The sequence below is a fragment of the Carassius carassius genome, chromosome 47 (genome assembly GCF_963082965.1).
Source record: "Carassius carassius chromosome 47, fCarCar2.1, whole genome shotgun sequence".
NCBI classification, from domain to species: Eukaryota; Metazoa; Chordata; class Actinopteri; order Cypriniformes; family Cyprinidae; genus Carassius; species Carassius carassius.
Genome location: NC_081801.1, coordinates 9,955,910 through 9,977,122, shown reverse-complemented (window position 1 = coordinate 9,977,122; position 21,213 = coordinate 9,955,910). Strand labels below are relative to the sequence as shown.

The window sequence follows — 21,213 nt, the reverse complement described above, 5'->3', positions numbered from 1 at the left end:
CAATTCATCCAAAGGTAATCCCAGCCATGCTGATAAGCAAAAAATTGCAGTTGGATGATCTTTGCCATCATTTGCCAATAGTTATTCTGTTAAATCTTTATCTTTAAAATCCCATTAATTAATTTATATTATAGAAATATTATAAATGTTATATATTTTTATTCATTTTTTTTTATATATTTTTAATTTACCGGACACTATCAAAAGAGACTTACAGAGGAGGAATGTTATAACATTTGTTTGTTCTACTTTGCATCGTAAAATACTCGAAGCACAAGCTCAGACACAAATACCACAAAGGAAAGTCTTTAAACAACAAATTGTGTATAGTTGCAGTCAAAACTGCATCACTCCACCCCACACTGGGAGAAGCCAGATGGAGAATTCACAGGCAAAATATATAACATCGCCTGCCAACCTCATCAGCAGACTGGAGCTCAGCCTCCACTGCGCATGAATAATGCAGAATGAAAATATTGTGTTTAAAGGCATCTTTCTCTAAACCTTGATGTGTCTGTCTCGGTGACAATGAGAATGTAGCAAGAGCAATCACAGTTAAGTTGCGTTTAGCTCGCTTATACTTGCAAGGTGAACAAGTTTTGAGAGGATGAGTTTTGTGGGCTTTGGTGCCACTTATGCTGAGCAACAGTGAAAGATCCTGGTCTGATGTCTTTCATTTACTCTTAAGCCATAAGTCTTTTTTATAACAGGGGGGCAGCTGTGGCCTAATGGTTAGAGAGTTGGACTTGTAACCCGAAGGTCGCAGGGTCGAGTCTCTGTGCCGGGAGGATATATTTTTAGTAGTGCTGGGCAGGATATATATTTAGTAGTGCTGGGCAACGATAAAAAATTTTTATCGCAACGATCACACGATTAATCACACGATTGTCTGCGATTAATTGCATTATGCACATAACTACCGTATTGACCCGAATATAAGACGACCCTGATTATTAGACAACCCCCCTTTTTTCAGATGTACCTTTTGGAAAAAGTATTTTTGTTTGTTTTTTCTCTCACTGTAAAACACATTTTTTTCTTAAATTACTTTCATATTGCATATTTTTCTTATTTAAATTTTTGTTTTGAAAGTATGTTAAATACTGGTAAAATATACCAACGATAAGCACATTTTAAAATATACACTTTTTGATATACCATAAAAATAACAGGCAGACCATTTGAATTTTATAACATTTAGTCCATCCATCTAGCCTATCAAAATTATTAACAGTAGAGGTGAAATCTTATGTAGTCTTCAAATCTGGGTCCTGTCTTATGTTTTAAAAAGTTTGGTTCCACCAGGCTAATGACAGTTATGACTCGTGCCGCTGTAAGCATTTTCTTTTTCTTTTGTTTTCACTTGCGATCTTTACAACACCCATTACATTACGTATTTCATGGCACACTCGGTTTATGCATTTTTGCCGACACCTATTGTTGTGGGTGTATTATTAACATGTCAAAGTCTAGACCCTGAATATAAAACGGCCGCGTTTTTTTCTGATGTATTTCCAAGAAAAAAACACTGTCTTATACCCAGGACAATACAGTAATAATGCAATCAAAAGTAGTATATTGTGAATTTTTTTCATTTAAAAGTACTGCTATATGAAAAAAAGTGCAATAACATTTGGTTTGCAAACACTTGAATCAAATAAAGTGCTTTTTTTATAGCAGCATTCCTTTTACATAGTAGCAGTTAAAATACTTATTGTAAATCTTAACTTATAACATGAATGTAATTAAATTAAATATAAAAACAAGCTATTGTGGGTAAAACAAACCCATGATTTGTCTGTATGTGTATTCAGAGCCAGTGAGCAATGGACATTCATAAGAATAAAAAAAACCGAGTAAACACGAGATAATATTTATCGGCGTTAATCAATTAATGTGTTCACGCGATAATACCTTACCTTGCCCAGCCCTAATATTTAGTAACAGCCTTTAGCAATATAAATATATTTAGATAGTTTAGTTTCAGTACTTTAACAATCTTAATTTGAGTTAGTTGCCTTGGCAATATTTCTAATTTAGGATTTGGAGTATTTGATCTAATATTTATATTTGATCTTAACTATATTTTATTAACAATTAAAAAAAAAATGTTAATAACTACACTGTTTACTTTGCTTGCATAACGTTTTTTTATAATTATGAAATTGATACTTTCAGTAGGGACACATTTAATTAATCAAGACATTTATAATCTTTCAAAAGATAACTAATCGCAGTATCCACACTTTAAGCAAAAAATATATATTTTCAGCTGTGATGAGAAATGATTATATTAAAATGATTTCTGAAGGATCATGTGACACTTTAAGTGGAGTAATGACTGCTGAAAATTCAATAAACTTCTGAAGAAATCAATACAATTTTGAAATCTATTAAAATTGAAAACAGTTATTTTAAATGTTAATATTATTGCACAGTATTACTGGTTTTGACTGGTTCTACCTGATTTTTGAGGACAACCTTTGCATGATAAATACAGACTACAGTGTTGGCAAATATAAGAATATTCTTTCAAAAATATTTTAAATCTAACTGACCCCAAACTTTTGACCAGAAGTCTAATTAAAAATGGGAAGAAGGTAAACTCACATGTGAGCCTCTCTTTGAGTTCTGGTGTCGGGGCCATGTCCACCGCGCTCTTCCCGTGGCAGTTGACCAGCGTGGGATCGGCTCCGTGACTCAGCAGCAGGGAACACACCTCCACACGATTCTTGGAGGCGGCCTCATGCAAAGGGGTGAACTGCCAGAGGTCCATGGCATTAACACACGCCCCATGCTACAGAAAAACATTCAGGGGTGAAATCACACAGAAAGGACTCTGACGGCCAACATTCATTTTTAAATACACTGAGAACATTATGCGGTTCCACTTGAGCAGTTTTAGCATAGATTATGAATTTCTATCTGTTAGGGAGTCCGCCATGCCCTAGAAGCTGAGTTAATAGCACTGAGGGAAAAGGATATTGAACACATTTTTAGAAAATGACTGACACATAAACTTACACTCAGAGGCAGGGGGTAAACAGTACCCCTAAAAATGATTTTCTTAACTCTTTCAAATTTTATACACAAGATGTATGAACCAATTTGACTGCTTTTTTTTTAGAGCTTGACAGCCCTGGTCACCATCCACTTTAACTATGGAAAATTATTTTCTTCTTTTAAGCTGCAAGTTGCAACGTCAGGTGTTCACAATAGATCTGTGCTGATAAGAGGATTCTTAACTGTCTTGCTGATCACTTCACAGCACATTTAATCAAAAATAATAATCTTCAGGAGGTACTGATAATAATACAATAATCTGGGGAGGTACTGATATTGTGATAAGTTCTCCTGAGGACAAGAATACTCTGTTCTGCTGTGTATCAAACTCCAAACATAGTTGTAGAGACAGATTGGCCACTCCGCAGGGCTCTCTTGATACAGTGAGCATGGGAGAGCACACCGTGAGCAGTGTTCCACATAACAGCTTTGTAAGTAAAGGAAGCTGGGCTTAAAGGCCATACTATGTGGAACTGCAGGATCAAGTGAGACCTTGTGTCTGCATTGAGACAGAATGCGCTCTGACAAGACATGCAGAATGAAACTGTATATGCAGAAATGTAGGACGTACATTGAATTAGTCACTTTCTTATTGGGCTGTGAGATAAAGTAACCCAAGCCAGGTGTTATAAAGGACTCTGATAACAGACAATGGACAGTAAATGTCATTGGTGGGCTTTGAAAATGAAGAAAATGAAGTGCGTCTGGAAGTTTAGTGCGGAGCTAAGAGAGCTTTCTCCACAAAATTGATTTCCTCTTTGTGTGCACAGCTAAAATTAAGTTTAAATGTTTCCATCTTGTTTCCATATTGTTGCTGCTGGGTGAAGTTAGTCACGAACTGAAGATATTAACAACAATAATGTATGCTTGTGTACCATGATCGCAATGGTACTAATGACATTACAGCTATGTGTTCGAATCCCGCTCGGAACAAGGAGGTGTACATAATGTTGATTTTTGTAATTATATAGTAACTTTAGTTAATCCCAGAAATATTTCAATGCCTTGTAACTGCTTAGTATGACTGTAAATGTTTATTGTTATTATAATTATTTTGTGTACTGTTATTTACAATTCTTGCATGTATACGTTTTAAAACCACACATATGCTTGCATCCACAGTGGAGAATAAATACGTTTCAGTTTAAACTGAAACAAAAATAATCATAACACCTATAATAGTACATAAAAAAATACTACAATAACTATGTAATTATTCTTTCCACAATGACTCCAAAAACATTTTTCTTAATACATAGTAAGTGAAGCAGGATTTTTTTTAATAAATGACAATATACTGTGGACAGGACTGTCCAGTGTGAAAAAAAGACAGAAACCAAAGTCACTGGGACCAAATGACTTGCAACTGGTTAGGACAGAACTAAAACAGATTAAAATGTTGCTTTATTACATTGTGCCTGGTTAAGACAAGCTGTTTCACTGGAAACAGTTTTGTTTGTCTTCCACACACTATAATATACATGCATAACCATTCAGGGTTTTGTCCTTACCTTTAGCAGTAGCTCTGTAACCTCATAGTGTCCATATGAGCAGGCGTTGTGTAGAGGAACAAGACCACTGGGGGGAAAAACAAACAAAAAAAACAAAATCACTTATGCCCAAAATATGATTTTCCTTCAAGTATTATATGGACAAAGGAAGGCTAATGAACAAAAGCTTTTAACAGAGTGATTTTTTTTTTTAAATAGCTCATAGAGACCATATTTATTTCAATGTAAAAAAAAAAGAAAAAAAAAAAAAAACAGGAAAGTAAGCAGACCTACCCTTTATCTTTAGCATGAACATCAGCGCCATGTTGCAGTAACAGCTGAACTATTCTGACTCGGTTGTATCCGGCTGCCAGGTGCAATGGAGTAGACTACAAGAAAAAAAAAGAGGAAACACAGTTATGACAAAACTGTAAGATATACACTATTGCTCAAAGGTTTGGGTCAGTAAGATTTTTATTTGTTACTTTTATAAAGGAATGAATTACATTTACTGAAAGCAATTATTTTATATTGTAATAATATTTCACAATATTACTGTTTTATTAGAAATACTGTCAAATAAATGCAGCCCTAGTGACCAACCAATTTTATAATTTTATTAAGAACATTCAGAAACTCTCAAACTTTTGAATGTTTATATAAACAGAAAAAGCCACAACAAAGCACCCCTCTGTAAAACAGTGCCAATAACCAGCCTTTTCTTCTTTATGTCTTTTCTTCTTTAGAATTAAGGAAACTTTTTTTCTGAAATTGGGCTGCCTAGGGACCAAGGGAGGACTTGGTTTGTGAGTAAAAACACATACTGGGTTTCCTCTCCTCTAGAAAGATCAAGGCTCGTGACTGAACTTTGCCTTAAAGAAGTCACACTTCATTGCAGCTCTGTGGCTTGTAAACCTGTCTGACAATCCAACCATTTGGAAGTCTTACCGTTTTACTGAGAATGATCCAGAGTTTAAGAATTGATATACATAATAATTAAGGTATTCAACATCATATATCTGTGTACCGCAGCACACAGTGGGGTATAAAAACAGCTCCCTCAGCACAGCGTGATCATTGCAAAAACTCATATCCCCTGTATTGTAATGACTGTTTGAGGATCGTATTTGTTACGAGAGCTGATTAAAGACAGCGACTGATATTTGTTTCAAGCCAACAAAAATGAACGAGAAGAGAATTTAAAATTAAATTAAAAGGAAGTCTGATGGCACAAATATTAAACAGTTCAAATAAGCAGCTAATCAAATACTTAACTTACAGACATCAAGTAATTTATGCATTCTGCATTCAATAACAAAACACCAAAAAAAAGAAAATCGACAAGTCAATCGAAAACAATCAAACAAAATGAGGATCAGGTGGGACAAAGAAAATCAAATTCCCTTAAAATTCTCCAATGAAATGCGGCAAGGCACATGGTCAAAACCATCGCAGCAATGTATTGATGTGTAAAAAGTGCAATGCGCAAATTTCATGCGTTCCCGCACAGTCTCTTGCGTTAAGCACAAATCATTCACCATACAGCTGAAAATGAAAAAACTATGAAAAATCATTCTAAATGAAACCGGAAAACTAAATTGTGTGCTTCAATTGCAAAATAATGATAACAATATGAACTGACGAGCTTTCCTAGGCATGCACATCAGGGTGTTGGAGGTTGTAAAAGACACGAAAAACAAACGAGTGAAAGTGTGAGTGGAGGGGTGGAAAGCTGTAGTGGTAGAGGAGGTATTTTTAAGCTGACTTATCAAGCAGGTGGTACACTACACATCCTCTTTAGGGCAGAGTTTTCACACCAGGTTTTACTCTCTTAAAACCATCACCCCAATCCACTGCATTCACAAAGCTGCAGTGTGTGAACAAAGAACCAAAATGTGCACACTGTGACAAAGAAAAAAAAACAATGTACAAACAATTTTAAGAAAAAATAAATACACATAAATTAAAAAACAAAAACACACAACAAACAAAAAACTTACCAGCATTTTTTGCGATGTCGACTGATAGACAATGTCGGCAGAATGAGGAGTAAAACAAAAGAGAACAAAAACAAAAACAAATAGTGACAAAATGATACCAATATGTAATTCTGACACACCCCTGCAACAACTCCTTGTCTTTTTTCCTGTACCTTTACCTGGGACATTGGTACCATCTCAGTGTTCAAAGTGCAGCACCACAATGGCAGCACCGCATTGTGACGGAGACTGAAATGACATGATTTCAACACAAAGAAGATATGCGAACACAGCAAGCAGTCTATCATTCTTTTTACTCTCCAGGGACTTTGGACTGACTTGACAGAAGAGTTGGTACTGATTTAGTGGCACTAAACCAAAACTCATTTCAGACAGCTGTGACGAGAAATCGCACATGTGCTGCTGGTTTACATGATTCATCCAGTGGCAGAAAACTGTGGTGTGTTGACGTGTGTTTAAATTGTCTACTGAATTTGTATTATCAGTAAAAAAAAAAGGCTTTGTACATTGAAAGAAACCAGCAGGGAAAAAAGGCAATTTTTCTTCACTGAAAATATTTTATATAAAAAGACGTTTTGACTCCAACTTTGTTAATATTAATGCTAGCTGGTGCTTCTATTCCTAGTAGATGACCATTAAATATTCAATGCTTACCATGTGTTAACCAAAGTAACACTTCTGTAAACTAAACCATTTTAAGCTGCAATGAAAAAGTGTATTTTCCTGATAACATACATTTAAATAATGATAAACATGAACACTCCAACCATAAAGTCTCCTTTAAATGGGGATTACTTACTGAATCAAATCTGAACAAAAACAGTTCGTACTTTACAAAATATTACATTCTCAATCTCATTTGGCACCACAGATCTATTACAGTATCAAGGTCATCCTCAGACTAAAATGAATTAATCTGACATCATATCAACATTTTAACTACTTCCCAAAGAGCATTACATTTAACAGTGCCAGTAAATACAAGATGACCCAGAACTGACCCTTGAGGAACACCTAGTTATTTACCTTGTGGGAAATATTCATTTGAGGATTTTCTAAGCAACCGTAATCGTGCATATGTAACGTGTCAGTCCTACCCAAAGAAAATAGTAAAGACACATATATAAGACTAAATATAATGGCAGCTTAACCATAGGCTATTAAATCTGCTTCTTGCACAGATCTTCCATCAAATTCTTTATGAGCCCGACACACCAGCAGAATTGCCGTCACACTCGATAGCTGTTCCTATTGAATCATTTAAGATGAATGTGTTGCCTAAAGATGTACAGCTGGAAATATTACACCCTACATACTCCAGATCGCAACATCCTGACACTGTTTAAAATGGGTGGAATGCTAAAATGAGTTTTGCTTTGTTTTAGGGGAATAGAATTCACAAATAATGAAACTCAGAGTACACTCAGTACATTTGGCTCTGTCACATAAAATCTTTCTGTTCCTGGCAGAAACAGCAGACAGGTGAAATAGGATGGCTTCTACACTGAGCCACTCTTTTTATTTTTTGCATTTTTTTTTTAAATGAAAAAAATATATATGAAACTACTTTGTTATTCCATTTACATATATAGAGACAAGTCTATGAAATATACTTTATCATTACACACTTCATGACGGTTTGTGATGAGTAAAGGAACAGTGTGAACTTTTGAGTAAATACAAGCAAAAAAAAAAATAATAATCTTCTATGCTTCACACAGATGGAATCTGTGCTGCTGGTCCTGTCTTAATCAATTTAAGAAAAATGACCAAAGTAAATAAAATCCTATTTAAAGCACTAAATAACCTTGAAGGTTTTGAATGACTAATAATGCATGACTCCACATACAGCCTAATAAATGAACAAACATTGAAATTTCGATTTTGAAATAAAAAAGGTTTACACAAAAATATATTTATAAAATATAAAACCATTTTTAACACTATTAATAATAAGGAATGTTTCTTTGGCACCAAATCAGCATAGAATGATTTCTAAAGGATCATGTGAAAGCTGAAAACCCAGCTTTGCCATCACAGTAATAGATTACATTTTAAAATATATTAAAGTAAAAAAAACAGTTATTTAAAATTGTGATAGTTTTTACTGTATTTTTACTCAAATAAATGCAGCCTTGCTAAGAGACTTTAATCTCAGTTGACATCACGTATCCTGAAATATAATTTAGAAATACAGACAACAACTAAAACTCCTTGTTTTTCCTCAGAGTAGAAATATCCTTTTGTCCATGTCTTTCCCTTGTCTTGCCATGGAGGAATGGTGACCTGTAACCATGCCAACAGTGAGTGCTTTTCCACAGCTGTTACCATGACTGCTATACAGGCTATAACTAGCGTGAAATCTGCACAGACAGAGCATTTGAAAACAATGTGTTGCTTGGCTAAGTAACCCTTTAGTGCACCTCAGTTGCAGATTTACACATGAGAGTGTACAGAAGAGGGTCTCTTTCGTCTCCTGTGCCATAAAAGCAAACACCTGGTCCAGAGAGGCGTCATACTAGCTGCAAGCAACAGCAGGAAGGGGCTACAGAGCACACTAATGCCAGTTATATGCTGAGTGGATCAATAAGACACTACCCTCTCTACCAGGCCTGCATAACGGGGAAAAATACAGCTCGTCGACACCTATAAGGGCTTCTGTTGGGCTCTTTAATAAAGGAGCTCAAATCCTAAAGGGAGACAATGCCTGATTCCTCCGTCCTAATCACAACACTAACCCCCAATTAAAGACAGTCCCAGTAGAACGCAGAAGGCATTAATGCTAGCATGTCTGATGAGATGCTATTTCAAATCATTTGCCATCAAGGGCTCAAGTTTTCCCAGGAGTCTATTACTGGAAAGCAGATACAAATAGAAAAAATCAAATAAAGGCAGATGGGAAACACTACAAGCATTTCACATACGCATCTGCTCTGTTTTTTCAATCCACCTACGTTTCTATGGGGGCGCATCATTTTGCAATGAGGGCCAGGAACAGACGCTTGGATAGACAAAATATTTGTTAATCTTCAGAAATATGGAAATGAAACAAAAAAAAAGCTGCTACTGAATTAACATTCTCACAGGCAACCACTGTACACATTGCACACTGCTTGTTTTATCTCAGCCTGCGCAGAGAGGCTGCCTCAACTTGATACCTTATCAAAGATGGCAACAGACACATTCTGCTCTGTTCGTTTTTTAGTCTAACGGGGGGAAACAAAATAGCACTTCAGGTGACAGCAAGCTTCACCTGAAGTAAAAAAAAAAATAATAATAATATGAAGACAACACTATCAAGACATCTGTGCATACACTACATAATAGCTTATGAATAATGTACATATAATAGTTATTATTATTATGTATACTACCTTGTCTGAGATCAGAAAGATTTTTTTAACTATTCAGTTTTTTTCAGCAAGGGCACAATAAATTGATCAAAAGTGACAGTAAAGACATTTATAATGTTGCAATAAAATTCAATTTCAAATAAATGCACTTTACTGTATTATTGGGTTTCAATTTAATTTAATTTAATTATTAATTCCACTTGTTGCTCATTGTTTTTTTTTTATATCCTACCAACCACAAAGCCAGAGAGCTGTCTTGAGGAACCCTGGATCCAGAGCGCAGAGAATTGGTGCAAGTAAATCTGTCTGTGCTAATTCCTTCGCAAGCCTCTTCCCACAGCACTCTCCTCCAGTGCACATAATCTTTAAGCTAAAGCATGCAATACGTTAAGGCAAATGTTATATAAACAGCTATGTTTCACAATCACACCCAGAGCTTTATTAGATTTATTTAGACCACTAAATAAATAGACTGCTATTGTTATGTAAGCATGAGTGTTACATTATTTAGTGTACAGATCATTTCAAGAGTGATAAAGTGATAGAAAATATTTATTTTCATGCATTTTAAATGTTTAAAAATGTGGAAACCACTCAGTTCATCATACAATCTCCTGATTGCATTATTATTTGTAAAATAAGGGCTTTATGGAGTGTGTGTATACATTTTAGATTTCATTAATTTAAGTAAATGAACGTGTCTTAGCCCTCAAGGGACCAGCTTATTCCTGCTTGAAAAGCAAAATGTAATTGATAGTGTAAAAAACATCAACTTTGAAGCACATGCTGATTGATGGACTAACATTACTCAACATAGTTTACTACCTTCCAGCAACACTACATTCAGTGGAGGTATAATAGTAAAAAAAAAAACATTAGTAATTCATTTAAATGGAACAAGAATTGGAACTGAAAAATGATACCCAACCTTACTTATGAAGATCCGTATACTGTAACATATGTTGAATTTTGACATTGCCAACCTTTAAATTAAGTTGACATTAAGTAATAAACAGTATTGAGCATTTGAGTAGTTGAATACTGTGCATTTTTCTGTACCAATATTTTTTAAATAGGGGTTTAATGATTTTAATGGAACCGGAACTGGAACCATTAGGTGGAACCAGAAAATTTCTAACGATTCCAAACCCTAGTGCTGTTTAGCATAAAAGACATCTGGTTATAAAATATGGCTTTTTAATGCCAACAAAAGAATTCTGTCATCATTTACCAACCTCAATGCAATTACGACTTCCTTTCTTCTGTGAAACGTAAAAGAAAATATTTTGAAGAACTTAAGTTAGTGGTGTCCAAAATAACTGGTTTCTAATGACTTTCCACTAAATATAAAAACGCAAAGAAAAAAAAAATCAGTCAGGTTTAAAACATTTTTTTTTTTTTTTTCGTGTGAACTATCGATTTATTCACAGTTACCAATTCCTCTAAAAGAAAATGCTGTGGAATTGTATGGGTCACTTGGGGAAAGAAAATCAGATAAATAGAAGATAACAGCACATCGAAGGAAAGAAACAAGCTTACTGCACAAGTTTAGTGTCATGGTTAAAAGGTCAGACGGGTTAAGTGGAACTGACTAGTGTATATTTAACACAACAGAGCCCAGCTCAAAACTAATTTGAGAAAAAAGCAGCAGCAAGAAAGAGTAAAAACGTGGAAAGTAAATGAAAAAGTCAATTGTTCACCATGGAACAACTGTGACATGATTGATGGGATCTGCGGTAGGCGTACGGTAAGTGATTGTTTTTCCCTTAGCCCCTGTAGAAGGCATCTTGATAATGTGCTCCAGTGTGCTGTGTTAATAACGTCCTGCACTTCAGAGAGCTCCATCATCTTCAAACCCGGGCCGTGAAAAATCTCGTACTCTGGAGTATGCTTCCTATTCTATCTCACACGCATGGCTTTCAATCAGTGTTCAGAGACATTCTCTAAAGCTAGCATGGCACTGATAAATTATTTTCCACTTCAAGAAAAAGAGTGAGGGCAAGTCATTCATCTCTGTTTTGATTTTACGCTGATTTCTCAGAGGTCAGAGGAGACCACAAGCAAGTTAAAGAACGTAAGCAGGTGATGAAGCTAATCAAGACCATTTTTCCAACTGACATTACATATATACTAGAGGTGTGGGGTGGAACCGAGCACAAATGGCCATAAAGCTCAGCTTGAGAGTCTGGATTTTAAGCCACTTTGGCTTGTGGTTTTTATGAACACAATGCAAGGCATGAACAGCTAACTGGTGATTTAAGCAAATGTATAAAGTGTGAGAACATGAACTCCACTAAATATCCTGCCTACTATCAGAGTCCATGTAGCTTCGTCACCTGATAGTTTTGCTTAAAGGGATAGTTCACCCAAAAATTTAAGTCATGTCATCATTTAAATTAATTGTAATGTATTGAAAATCCATTGAGGGCTAGGGTTAAGTGTAGGGTTGTTGTAGGGCCATATAATATACGGTTTGTACAGTATAAAAACCATAACGCCTATTGGATGTCCTTACTTTTCACAAAAACAAACGCGTGTGTGTGTGTGTGTGTGTGTGTGTGTCTGTGTGTTTGTGTGTGTGTGTGTGTGTGTGTGTGTGTGTGTGTGTGTGTATGTTTTGGACCCCGTTGACTTTGTATGGACAAAAACTTTTAAAAAGTACTTAAAAAATGTGGTGTTTCCAATGATGACATGAGTTTCCTTTATGGGTGAAGTATCCCTTTAAGTCAACCCAAATATGGGAAATATGGTATGTCATATATTATATATTTGGGTATTTCAGCACAATATAACAACAGTTAGCAATTCACTTCTTGATTGCATTCACATTAAACAGAAGCTTAAGTGGTTTACACTGAATTCCAGATGCCCCTCATTTCAGAACAAAGATGAATTCTAGGGAGAATTACAAAATGCTTCACAGAATTTCAAACCTGCTTTCACTCTTCGTAAATTTCATCTTTGTAGTACTTGAAATTAAGGGGTTTGGAAAATCAGTGTGAGCTACTTTTGTTTGTGGCTAATGTGAACGCAAATCACAGCTACAAATACATAGCTTTTAGAGGTATTCAAGTTGATTACGAAAACATACTGATAAACAACAACATGTGAAAGCAGACCAGCAAGAGGGACAATCAGATTCAGATTTCTTGAGCAAATGTACCAAGTGTGAAAGCTACATTTAAGATGGACTATGAACTAATAGTATTTGGGAAATTCAGCAAAAGTGCCACCTGTTGGAATTTGCCCTTAATCAATTTGAACAAATTAGAGCAAAAATTCACTTCAGATTGTGCCACGGGGTTGTGATTTTTCAATTTTATTTGAGAAGTCATTCAGCTGTGTGTGAATGTTCTCACATTTTGATGAAGAGCCTGTCCACTCATAGTGCCCTTGCCATGACAAAGTGCCTCCGCAAAGAGGGCATTTTCAGCAAAGATGGAGCTCAGCTTTTAGTCCGGCCATAAACGTATAATGATGAGCAGTGTCTCTGCCTTCACTGACAACCTCTTCTCCAGACAGGAGACTAATGACTCTGCTTTTTCTATCGTTCAGACAGCTACAACTATGGCAGAGCACTCCTTCCTTTCACACATCGACACACCCTCTCTGTCTCCCCAGGCCAAACTACTGTCGCCCGAAGTCACTTAACCCTCTTCACTTAAATGAGCCCTTTCAAGGAGCCACAATGCACCAGCCATCTCTGCACCCTCAAGTCACCCTGGATGGTCGATAACATCACAAACTTCTGGTAGATTATATGTGTCCCTGCCTGACCCACCACCAGCCCCTTCTTATGAAAGCCCACACTGTCCCTGTTACTGGTGTGACTTCTAATAGATGCAAATGATGCCTTTGGTTGTGGAGAGCAGCTGCTCCATGGGAACCGCACCACTTCATCAGTGCCCCTGGTCAAAGCGTGGTGTCTGATCTTGATGGGGAGTTGTTCTGAGAGGTTCAGGACTAACGATGAGAGTCTCAGAGTGTCATGGACAAATCAGCAGGACTCACACTGTCTCCAGGTTTCAATAGGCCAAGTGTTTAATCGCACATCTAGTTATCCGTCAGCTACTGACTCCACAATCTCAGGGAGCTTTTCTTCAGCATGCAAGACTCATTCGCGATGCAAAGTAACTAACAAAATCGTTTGTGACATTTAGAATGTTTTGTAACATTTAGAAATGAATTGAGAATGCCTTCTGAATTCCAATTCAGTTAATGAATCTGAATTTGAACTGCTGTAGCAAATAACTGCAATTCGATCTCAATGTAAGAAAGTTTTCAAAGGACTCATTTTTTAACAAGAATCAAGTTTTTTACTGGACAATCTTTGAATTTTTCAAAGCTTTGAAAAAAACAAAGAAAAAATAAAGATATAGAAAGAAAAACTGAAAAATTATAGATCAGGCAACACTAGAACAATAGATTGACAGATAAAATTATAGAACGATAGATAGATAGATAGAACGATAGATAGATAGAACGATAGATAGATAGATAGAACGATAGATAGATAGAACGATAGATAGATAGAACGATAGATAGAACGATAGAACGATAGAACGATAGATAGAACGATAGATAGAACGATAGATAGAACGATAGATAGATAGAACGATAGATAGATAGAACGATAGATAGATAGAACGATAGAACGATAGATAGATAGAACGATAGAACGATTGAACGATAGAACGATAGATAGAACGATAGATAGAACGATAGAACGATAGAACGATAGATAGATAGATAGATAGATAGATAGATAGATAGATAGATAGATAGATAGATAGATAGATAGATAGATAGATAGATAGATAGATAGATAGATAGATAGATAGATAGATAGATAGATTAGATAGATAGATAGAGCATATGAGAGTTCCAAGCACGTGCCTGGTTCCTCACATGCAGGAAACAGAGAGGCAGGCAGAGGCCCAACCTGAATACAAAGCAGTTCAGGAGGGTACATTTAACATGCTAACGCCTCGCTGAGCAGGAGCTCCTCCAGGGTCACAGCTGCCATGAAACGCTGAGACAACACGGCCAGCCAGAAAATATGACAGAAGAGAATAAAAGGCTGTTACATGATGTACAGTTCTGAGGGAGCATTACAAATAGCAAAAGAAAATACCAATATGAAAAATCCTTTAAAAATGGGTAACAAGATTTTACAAAAAGGCAAATACTTGGGATATTATTTGTTATAGTGCACAGAATTTTGCCAGATAGCTGCCATATGCCAAACAGAAGTAGTAAATAGTAGTAATAGTAGATAGTAGTAAAAATACCCAGAAAAAAATAAAGAATACAACTTTAAAAGTAAGCCTTATTTCATATGGTTTGTATTACATAAAAGAACTGCAACTATAAGGAAAACTGTTACAGAGGATATACAACACTGCATTAAACCAATGAGGATGACAGCTCTCTTAAATGATTCCTAATAGGATGACTACGGACTGACATTGCCTCTGGATAGCTGACTAGACTAAATCTGACTGACATGAAGGCAGGCTTTAACATTTGTAAAAATCATTGATTTTGCCGTGATCTTGATTCAGTTTAGCATGGCGAGCACACAGCGCTGCATAAATGTAGCAGGGCAAAAGAAATCACAGCACATGAGGAGACAGCCCTTAAAATAAGAAAACAGGAAGACCTAGAGCCCAATCATACACCCGGAGAAATGCACCGCAAGTGTTTTTGCTAGTTCTCATTTTCACGTCCTGCCGCGTGTTGTTTAAATATCAAATGCATTTGCACCCATTTGTGCGCCCATGGGCATGCTGGTTTCAAAAAGAGGTGTGTTCAGGCACATTGTTGGCGTGTTGTTATTTTGAGGAACTTTAGACCATACGCTTAGATCATTAAAACAGGGTCTCTAATTTCCAAGCATGAGACCATGGACGAGCTGTCAATAAATCATTGCTGGTACAACTTTGAAGCTACTAAAATTGGTCAGCATCAAAACACTAACAACAGTAATACATGGGAAAGATGAATGTGAGGTAATTTGCAGGGTGCTGAGAGAGATCCTGGTCTGCGTGGCAAAGGCTGAGATGAGATTGAACCAGTGGAGAGGCTTGCATGCTCCCTCATCATCACCTCTCATTAGGATAGATGTTAGAAAAAGCCTCTAGGTTCATGCTGTTATACTTAATAGATGTAGAAGAATAACCAAACACAGCACATTACGATTCGGTTTCAGACTTGCCTGCTAAAAAACAAGTCCTACTTTATACTACGGATGTCAAAATCTGATATTGATATGCATTTTATAAATATAAATATAGATTTAAATGAAGCAAAAATGTAAAGAGATATGATAAAAAGTGAATTGTGAATTGTAAAAATAACGTGTATCAGAGCTGTATTTATTTGAAGCAATGTTTAAATATTTGAAAGCTGGTTTAAATAACTGCTATTAATATTTCAATTAATAAAAAGTTGTTTTTTCACAATTGCAGTTTAAGCAATTATGTAAAAGCAGTGCAGTTTCATAATTGCTACTGAACATTGCTGTAGCTTTGAATTTAGAACCTTGAGAAAATCACTTGTATTCGTATAAACTACTGAAATATTGCTGTCGTGAAAACCTTATTCTATACAATGGTTTCATGTGCTTGGTTTCTGCAAGGGAACACAGGAAGGGAAAAACACAACAACTAAAATCAATATAATTTTATGAATGTTGTGTCCTGTATAATCTAATCTAGAATCCCCAGAGAGGTGAAGTGTGGGGAAAACAGCAAGCATTAAATTGAGGGCCCAAGGCCATCTGTTACAGCATCCAGAGCTCAGAGCGTGATGGCCACTGAGGCAAACATATAATTACGAAATGAAAAGTGGTTCACTTGTAATGGAGAGTGGGTGAAAGTGTGTCACACCATTGCCATCCATACAGAAGTTGCTTGTATCTGGCAGTAGAGTAGAGTGGAAGATATCATTCTGAATGGAGATATCTTGGCTAATTAAGGCTCAGTGATCATTATCATGCTCCCGTCTGAATATCAAAGCACTATGCATGACCATGACAACTGTGATGAAGCACCTTGTACTGTAAGCTTGGATAATATGCTGCAGGGGACCTGGTGGACCCCCCTCACCATCATAAGGTGTTTTCACTTACAGACAACACAAGAGTCATGTTTCTATTCTCAGTAAAAGCAAAAAAAAAAACCTAATCCAAGCTGCTTGATTGAATGTGCAACATGAAGCGACTGTAAAAAGCTCTATAAAATGAAAATGCAGCAGTGAGGACAGTGTTCTCATCAAAAACATCCCACACTTTCAGAAACGAGGGGTGAAGAAAATATTGTTCATTGTAAACATTTAAGGTGGGTAACAGGAAGAAAATGCAACAAATATCAGTAAAGGAGTCCTAATATTGTGTTAGTGAGATAACATGGTTAAAATAAAAATAAAGTCTAACAACACCTGCATATATATATATGTATATATGTATATATGTATGTATATATATATGTGTGTGTATACACACTGTATAAATATATATATAAACAAATATAAAAAGCAATCCTTGAAATACTTTCTGTATACATTAATTCCTTTGTTAACTGATTATTAGACAGACTTCTATCCGTATTAGACAGAATTGTTAACTACGACGACGAACAAGAGAGAGAGTGTGAGCACTCTGTGCACTCAGGCTCTGCGGCTCTCAGCGCCGTCAAAATAAAAGTTCGGCCAAGCAGAAAAAATTATCGGCCAATGCCGATATTTGACAAATATATTGAGAGAAAGAAGAGGGGAGATGTTATTTTTACTATATAAACACGTGGGTTAATGCATCTAAAGGTATAATAAATGAAAAATAAATGTGGAAAATAATTTTAGCATTGGGCGTTGAAATTTGAAATGAAGTTTAACCTATCTGGCACCCTTAACCACAACATCTGAAGTAATTACTGATCTGAAACATAATACAAACCAAACCGTGAGAAATCTGGAGCGATACACCACCAGTTATTACAGAACATCGAGTATAACGACAACACACTGTTAGGCACGGAGATGTGTGGACAGAAGACCAAAGAAGTGCTTCTCTGTCTGAGCGCAGAATACATAATTCAACCAAATGGGGGTTTGGCAGGGTTCCCGCTGAAATCTGCTCAGCATTATAGGACAGGGGTGTTTTGTGGAGGAAGGCTCTGTCTTTAAACAGTGCTTGCGGTTGATGTAAGTCAAATCACTTTTCATGGTTGAGACTAGAGTATCAGATGGATGAAATTGGCTATGAAATTAAAGGGACAGAGCTCTAAATAACACACTTGCAAGGTCTTTCTCATTGTATAGCAGGGAGGAATAAAACCAGGCAAACAGACAATAGACAAACATCTCTCGGTGGATCTACAGAAGAAGGTATCCTCTGATTACATTAAAACAAACAAAGGATTCAGGCTTTGCAACCTGACATGCTCTATTCTTTCCTGTGGTGTCTCTCTATATCTAATGAAGTTGTAAGTGCACCAAAGGGTGCATTCAGAGGCAAAGAAAGCAACAAAAGGCAGGAGAGTGGCATCTCCAAGATTCAGGAAGAAGCTGCTGTTGACTTAAGTTTAGACTGATCTTTACACACCCATAAAGCCTGGGAGAACAAAACAGTCAACTAAAGTAGATGGTAGGGGTGTAAGAAAATATTGATACACGTGAGTATCGCCATATTTTGTTTGGCCATACTGAATCGAAAAACGGAATATCGATGTTTAAAAAAAAAAATCATACAAGATTCATGGCAGTTGTTTCGTTTTGAGTTTTTACCCCAACTGCTAGATGGCAGTCTTCATCTCAAGAAAGGTTCAGAAAGGTTCAACATCTGTATTTATTTTATTGTTTTTCAATTGTTTTGTTTTCTTTAGAAATCCTGTAAGCACTTTATTTTTCACTGATATTAAGCAGATGTAATTTTTCGTTCAGATCAAAATGTTATGACGTTGTATGTTACAATTGTAAATTTAAACTGTGAACCTTTAGAGCAGGGTCTAAAAATATATATGGTCTTTTTTAAAAAATAATTTTATATGTATTATACATTTAACTAAAGGATCCTGCAAGCACTTACATCCCCCCCCCCCTTACTCATACTGCACAAAAAGTGGTTCAATAATGTTGAAATGTTACAGGGACCGATTATTGCAATTGCAGATCCCACTGTGTTCTGGTTAAATTTTTTTTTTTTTTATTGCTAGTGTTTGCATATGGTGGTGTGTTCTTAATTACAGCTTTCCTAAAAATATATCCTATTCCTAAAATAAGAAATATCCCAATATATCGCCTTGCTTACAGTATTGCCGTGTATCGCAACATATTATATCCGGCCCCTGTATCATTATGCATATCGTATTGACAGATTCTTGGCAATACACAGCCCTAGCAGATGGACCCAGAAAGAGCATTTTTTCATTAAGTCCAAAAGAGCTAAAGATTATCCCAGGCATAATGCATACGCCAGCTTTTTGTGTTTGAATAAGCATCACTGTGGTTATTCTTATGTATCATTAACCAGAATCTATTAAACCCATTCTCTGAGTGGGTTAAATCAACTGAGATTTATTCGAGAGGGGACAGATCAGATACATCTAAATACTGTAATCCCTATACTAATGACGGCATCTCACATAGAAACACTCTCTGAAATTAGGTGACTAGCATCAGGCTTTGTTAGAGGCGCTAACACAGACAGGCGAGATATGGGCCCTTGGGTTGATAAAAGGCAATCTCAGGTATATCCTCAGTGAGCCTTTACTCCACTCACCTGTTTTAAGATGAATAGAGACCTTGTTAAACAAGTTCAGGGATGAATTTCAATCTAGGCTATTTAAAAAAAAAAAAAAAAAACAAGGATGCATAGCGCAATGTGAAATGGCTGACATTCTGATCAAAAGGACAACATTTATGTTGTGTTATAAATGTTGTAAAATAAACAGCAGTAAGCAGTGCTGAGACATTTTGATGTTCATTTAAATGTTCAAGAGTCGAATGGCACTTTACTGGTCCACTGTCTGGACATCAATTGCATTCTATTCAAGGAAACTAGAAACAAGTAACATCTCAAATCAGATTTGTTCATAAACACTTATAAAAAAACAAACAAATGTGTAAATGCAACATATTCTAATACAGCCATGTAAATAACTGCAGTTAAGACATTTTAGGATTATGTTTGTGCTTTTAAGCATTACAATGATGCAAAATACATTAAAAAGACCCGAATCCTATGTTAAGTTGCATTCAAATCTGCAGACATTTATACGCTATAAAGTATTTAAAATATCTATGAAATTAGAGGATTGGTACCTGACATAAAAAAATTTAATCCATCCTGCAATGTCTTTAAAATGATTTAATAAAAAGTCTTGGCTCGTAATCACAAGTGACAGTGATTTGTTAATCCTGACCAGCACTGAGAAAAAAAACTACTGGCAAATCATCACAGCGTCCTTCATAGTACTTACATATGCTGCATTGGCAATCTAAAATGATTACTGCCACGCTCAAAATGAAAAGCAAATAGCTGAATTAAGAGAATAATTATGCAATAAAGCACCAATCTTGGTCAAACACTTTTCAGTAATGTCACAGACAGTGCACATGAGCTGAGAGTGCATGTCTGCAGACAGACTCTTCTCAAGATGTTTACCAAAGCAAGAGGAAAAAAACTTTTTGGTTAGCACGCTTGGGAAATCAGTCAATATTCGATAAATATGCATGAGGAGTACATGCAGAACCGCCAGAGAGTAATTCCTTTAAATCAAGCCCCTGATCTCACTGAGAGATTAGTACTCTTCTGTAACCATTTCACTGCTCCTATCTTGTCCTCAGTGACAAATATCGATGGAGAAGTCGTTGTACACAATCTAACATGTGCTGCTGACAAAATTCATACAAGTCTTGTTTAAAATAGATATATCCGATCTGAAAACACACTTACTAAATCTAAGTCCATACGCACCATCAAAAAATAAAAAATAAACTCTTAAAGCTTGTTAAACAAAGAGTGAAGTGTAAGCTAGTACTCTTGCTGCAACTAAACTGCAGTAGAAACCTGAGGGTTTGCTTTAATCTTGGAACCCAATGCAAGCAAAATTTCTCTGAACCTACTAAGTGTTTTTATAATCTGAAGTGAAATATTGAGCCCTGAATTTCATGTGCAACAATGACAGCAAAAACTAGTCTAATTAAATGGCAGTTCCACATAAATTACTTGAGTAATGCACTTGATTAAATATGAAGCAATTAAATAATTCAGAGTGACGCTCCTTAGCTTCAGCTTTAAACCCCATA

At 36.0% G+C, this 21,213-nt stretch overlaps 1 protein-coding gene across 4 annotated transcripts in view; it reads right to left on the bottom strand.

The window, feature by feature from the left end:
• LOC132130689 (poly [ADP-ribose] polymerase tankyrase-1-like) overlaps positions 1–21,213 on the bottom strand; it is an 82,692-nt gene that overhangs the window by 23,398 nt on the left and 38,081 nt on the right. For 2 of the 4 annotated variants that reach the window (XM_059542477.1, XM_059542479.1), the window contains 4 exons: positions 6,554–6,574; positions 4,848–4,942; positions 4,575–4,641; positions 2,611–2,797 (listed from right to left, as the gene is read on the bottom strand). In XM_059542477.1, the coding sequence (XP_059398460.1) occupies positions 2,611–2,797; positions 4,575–4,641; positions 4,848–4,942; positions 6,554–6,574 (370 nt within the window). The remainder of the gene's footprint in view (positions 1–2,610; positions 2,798–4,574; positions 4,642–4,847; positions 4,943–6,553; positions 6,575–21,213) is intronic. The other 2 variants (XM_059542480.1, XM_059542478.1) reach the window with 1 other exon arrangement.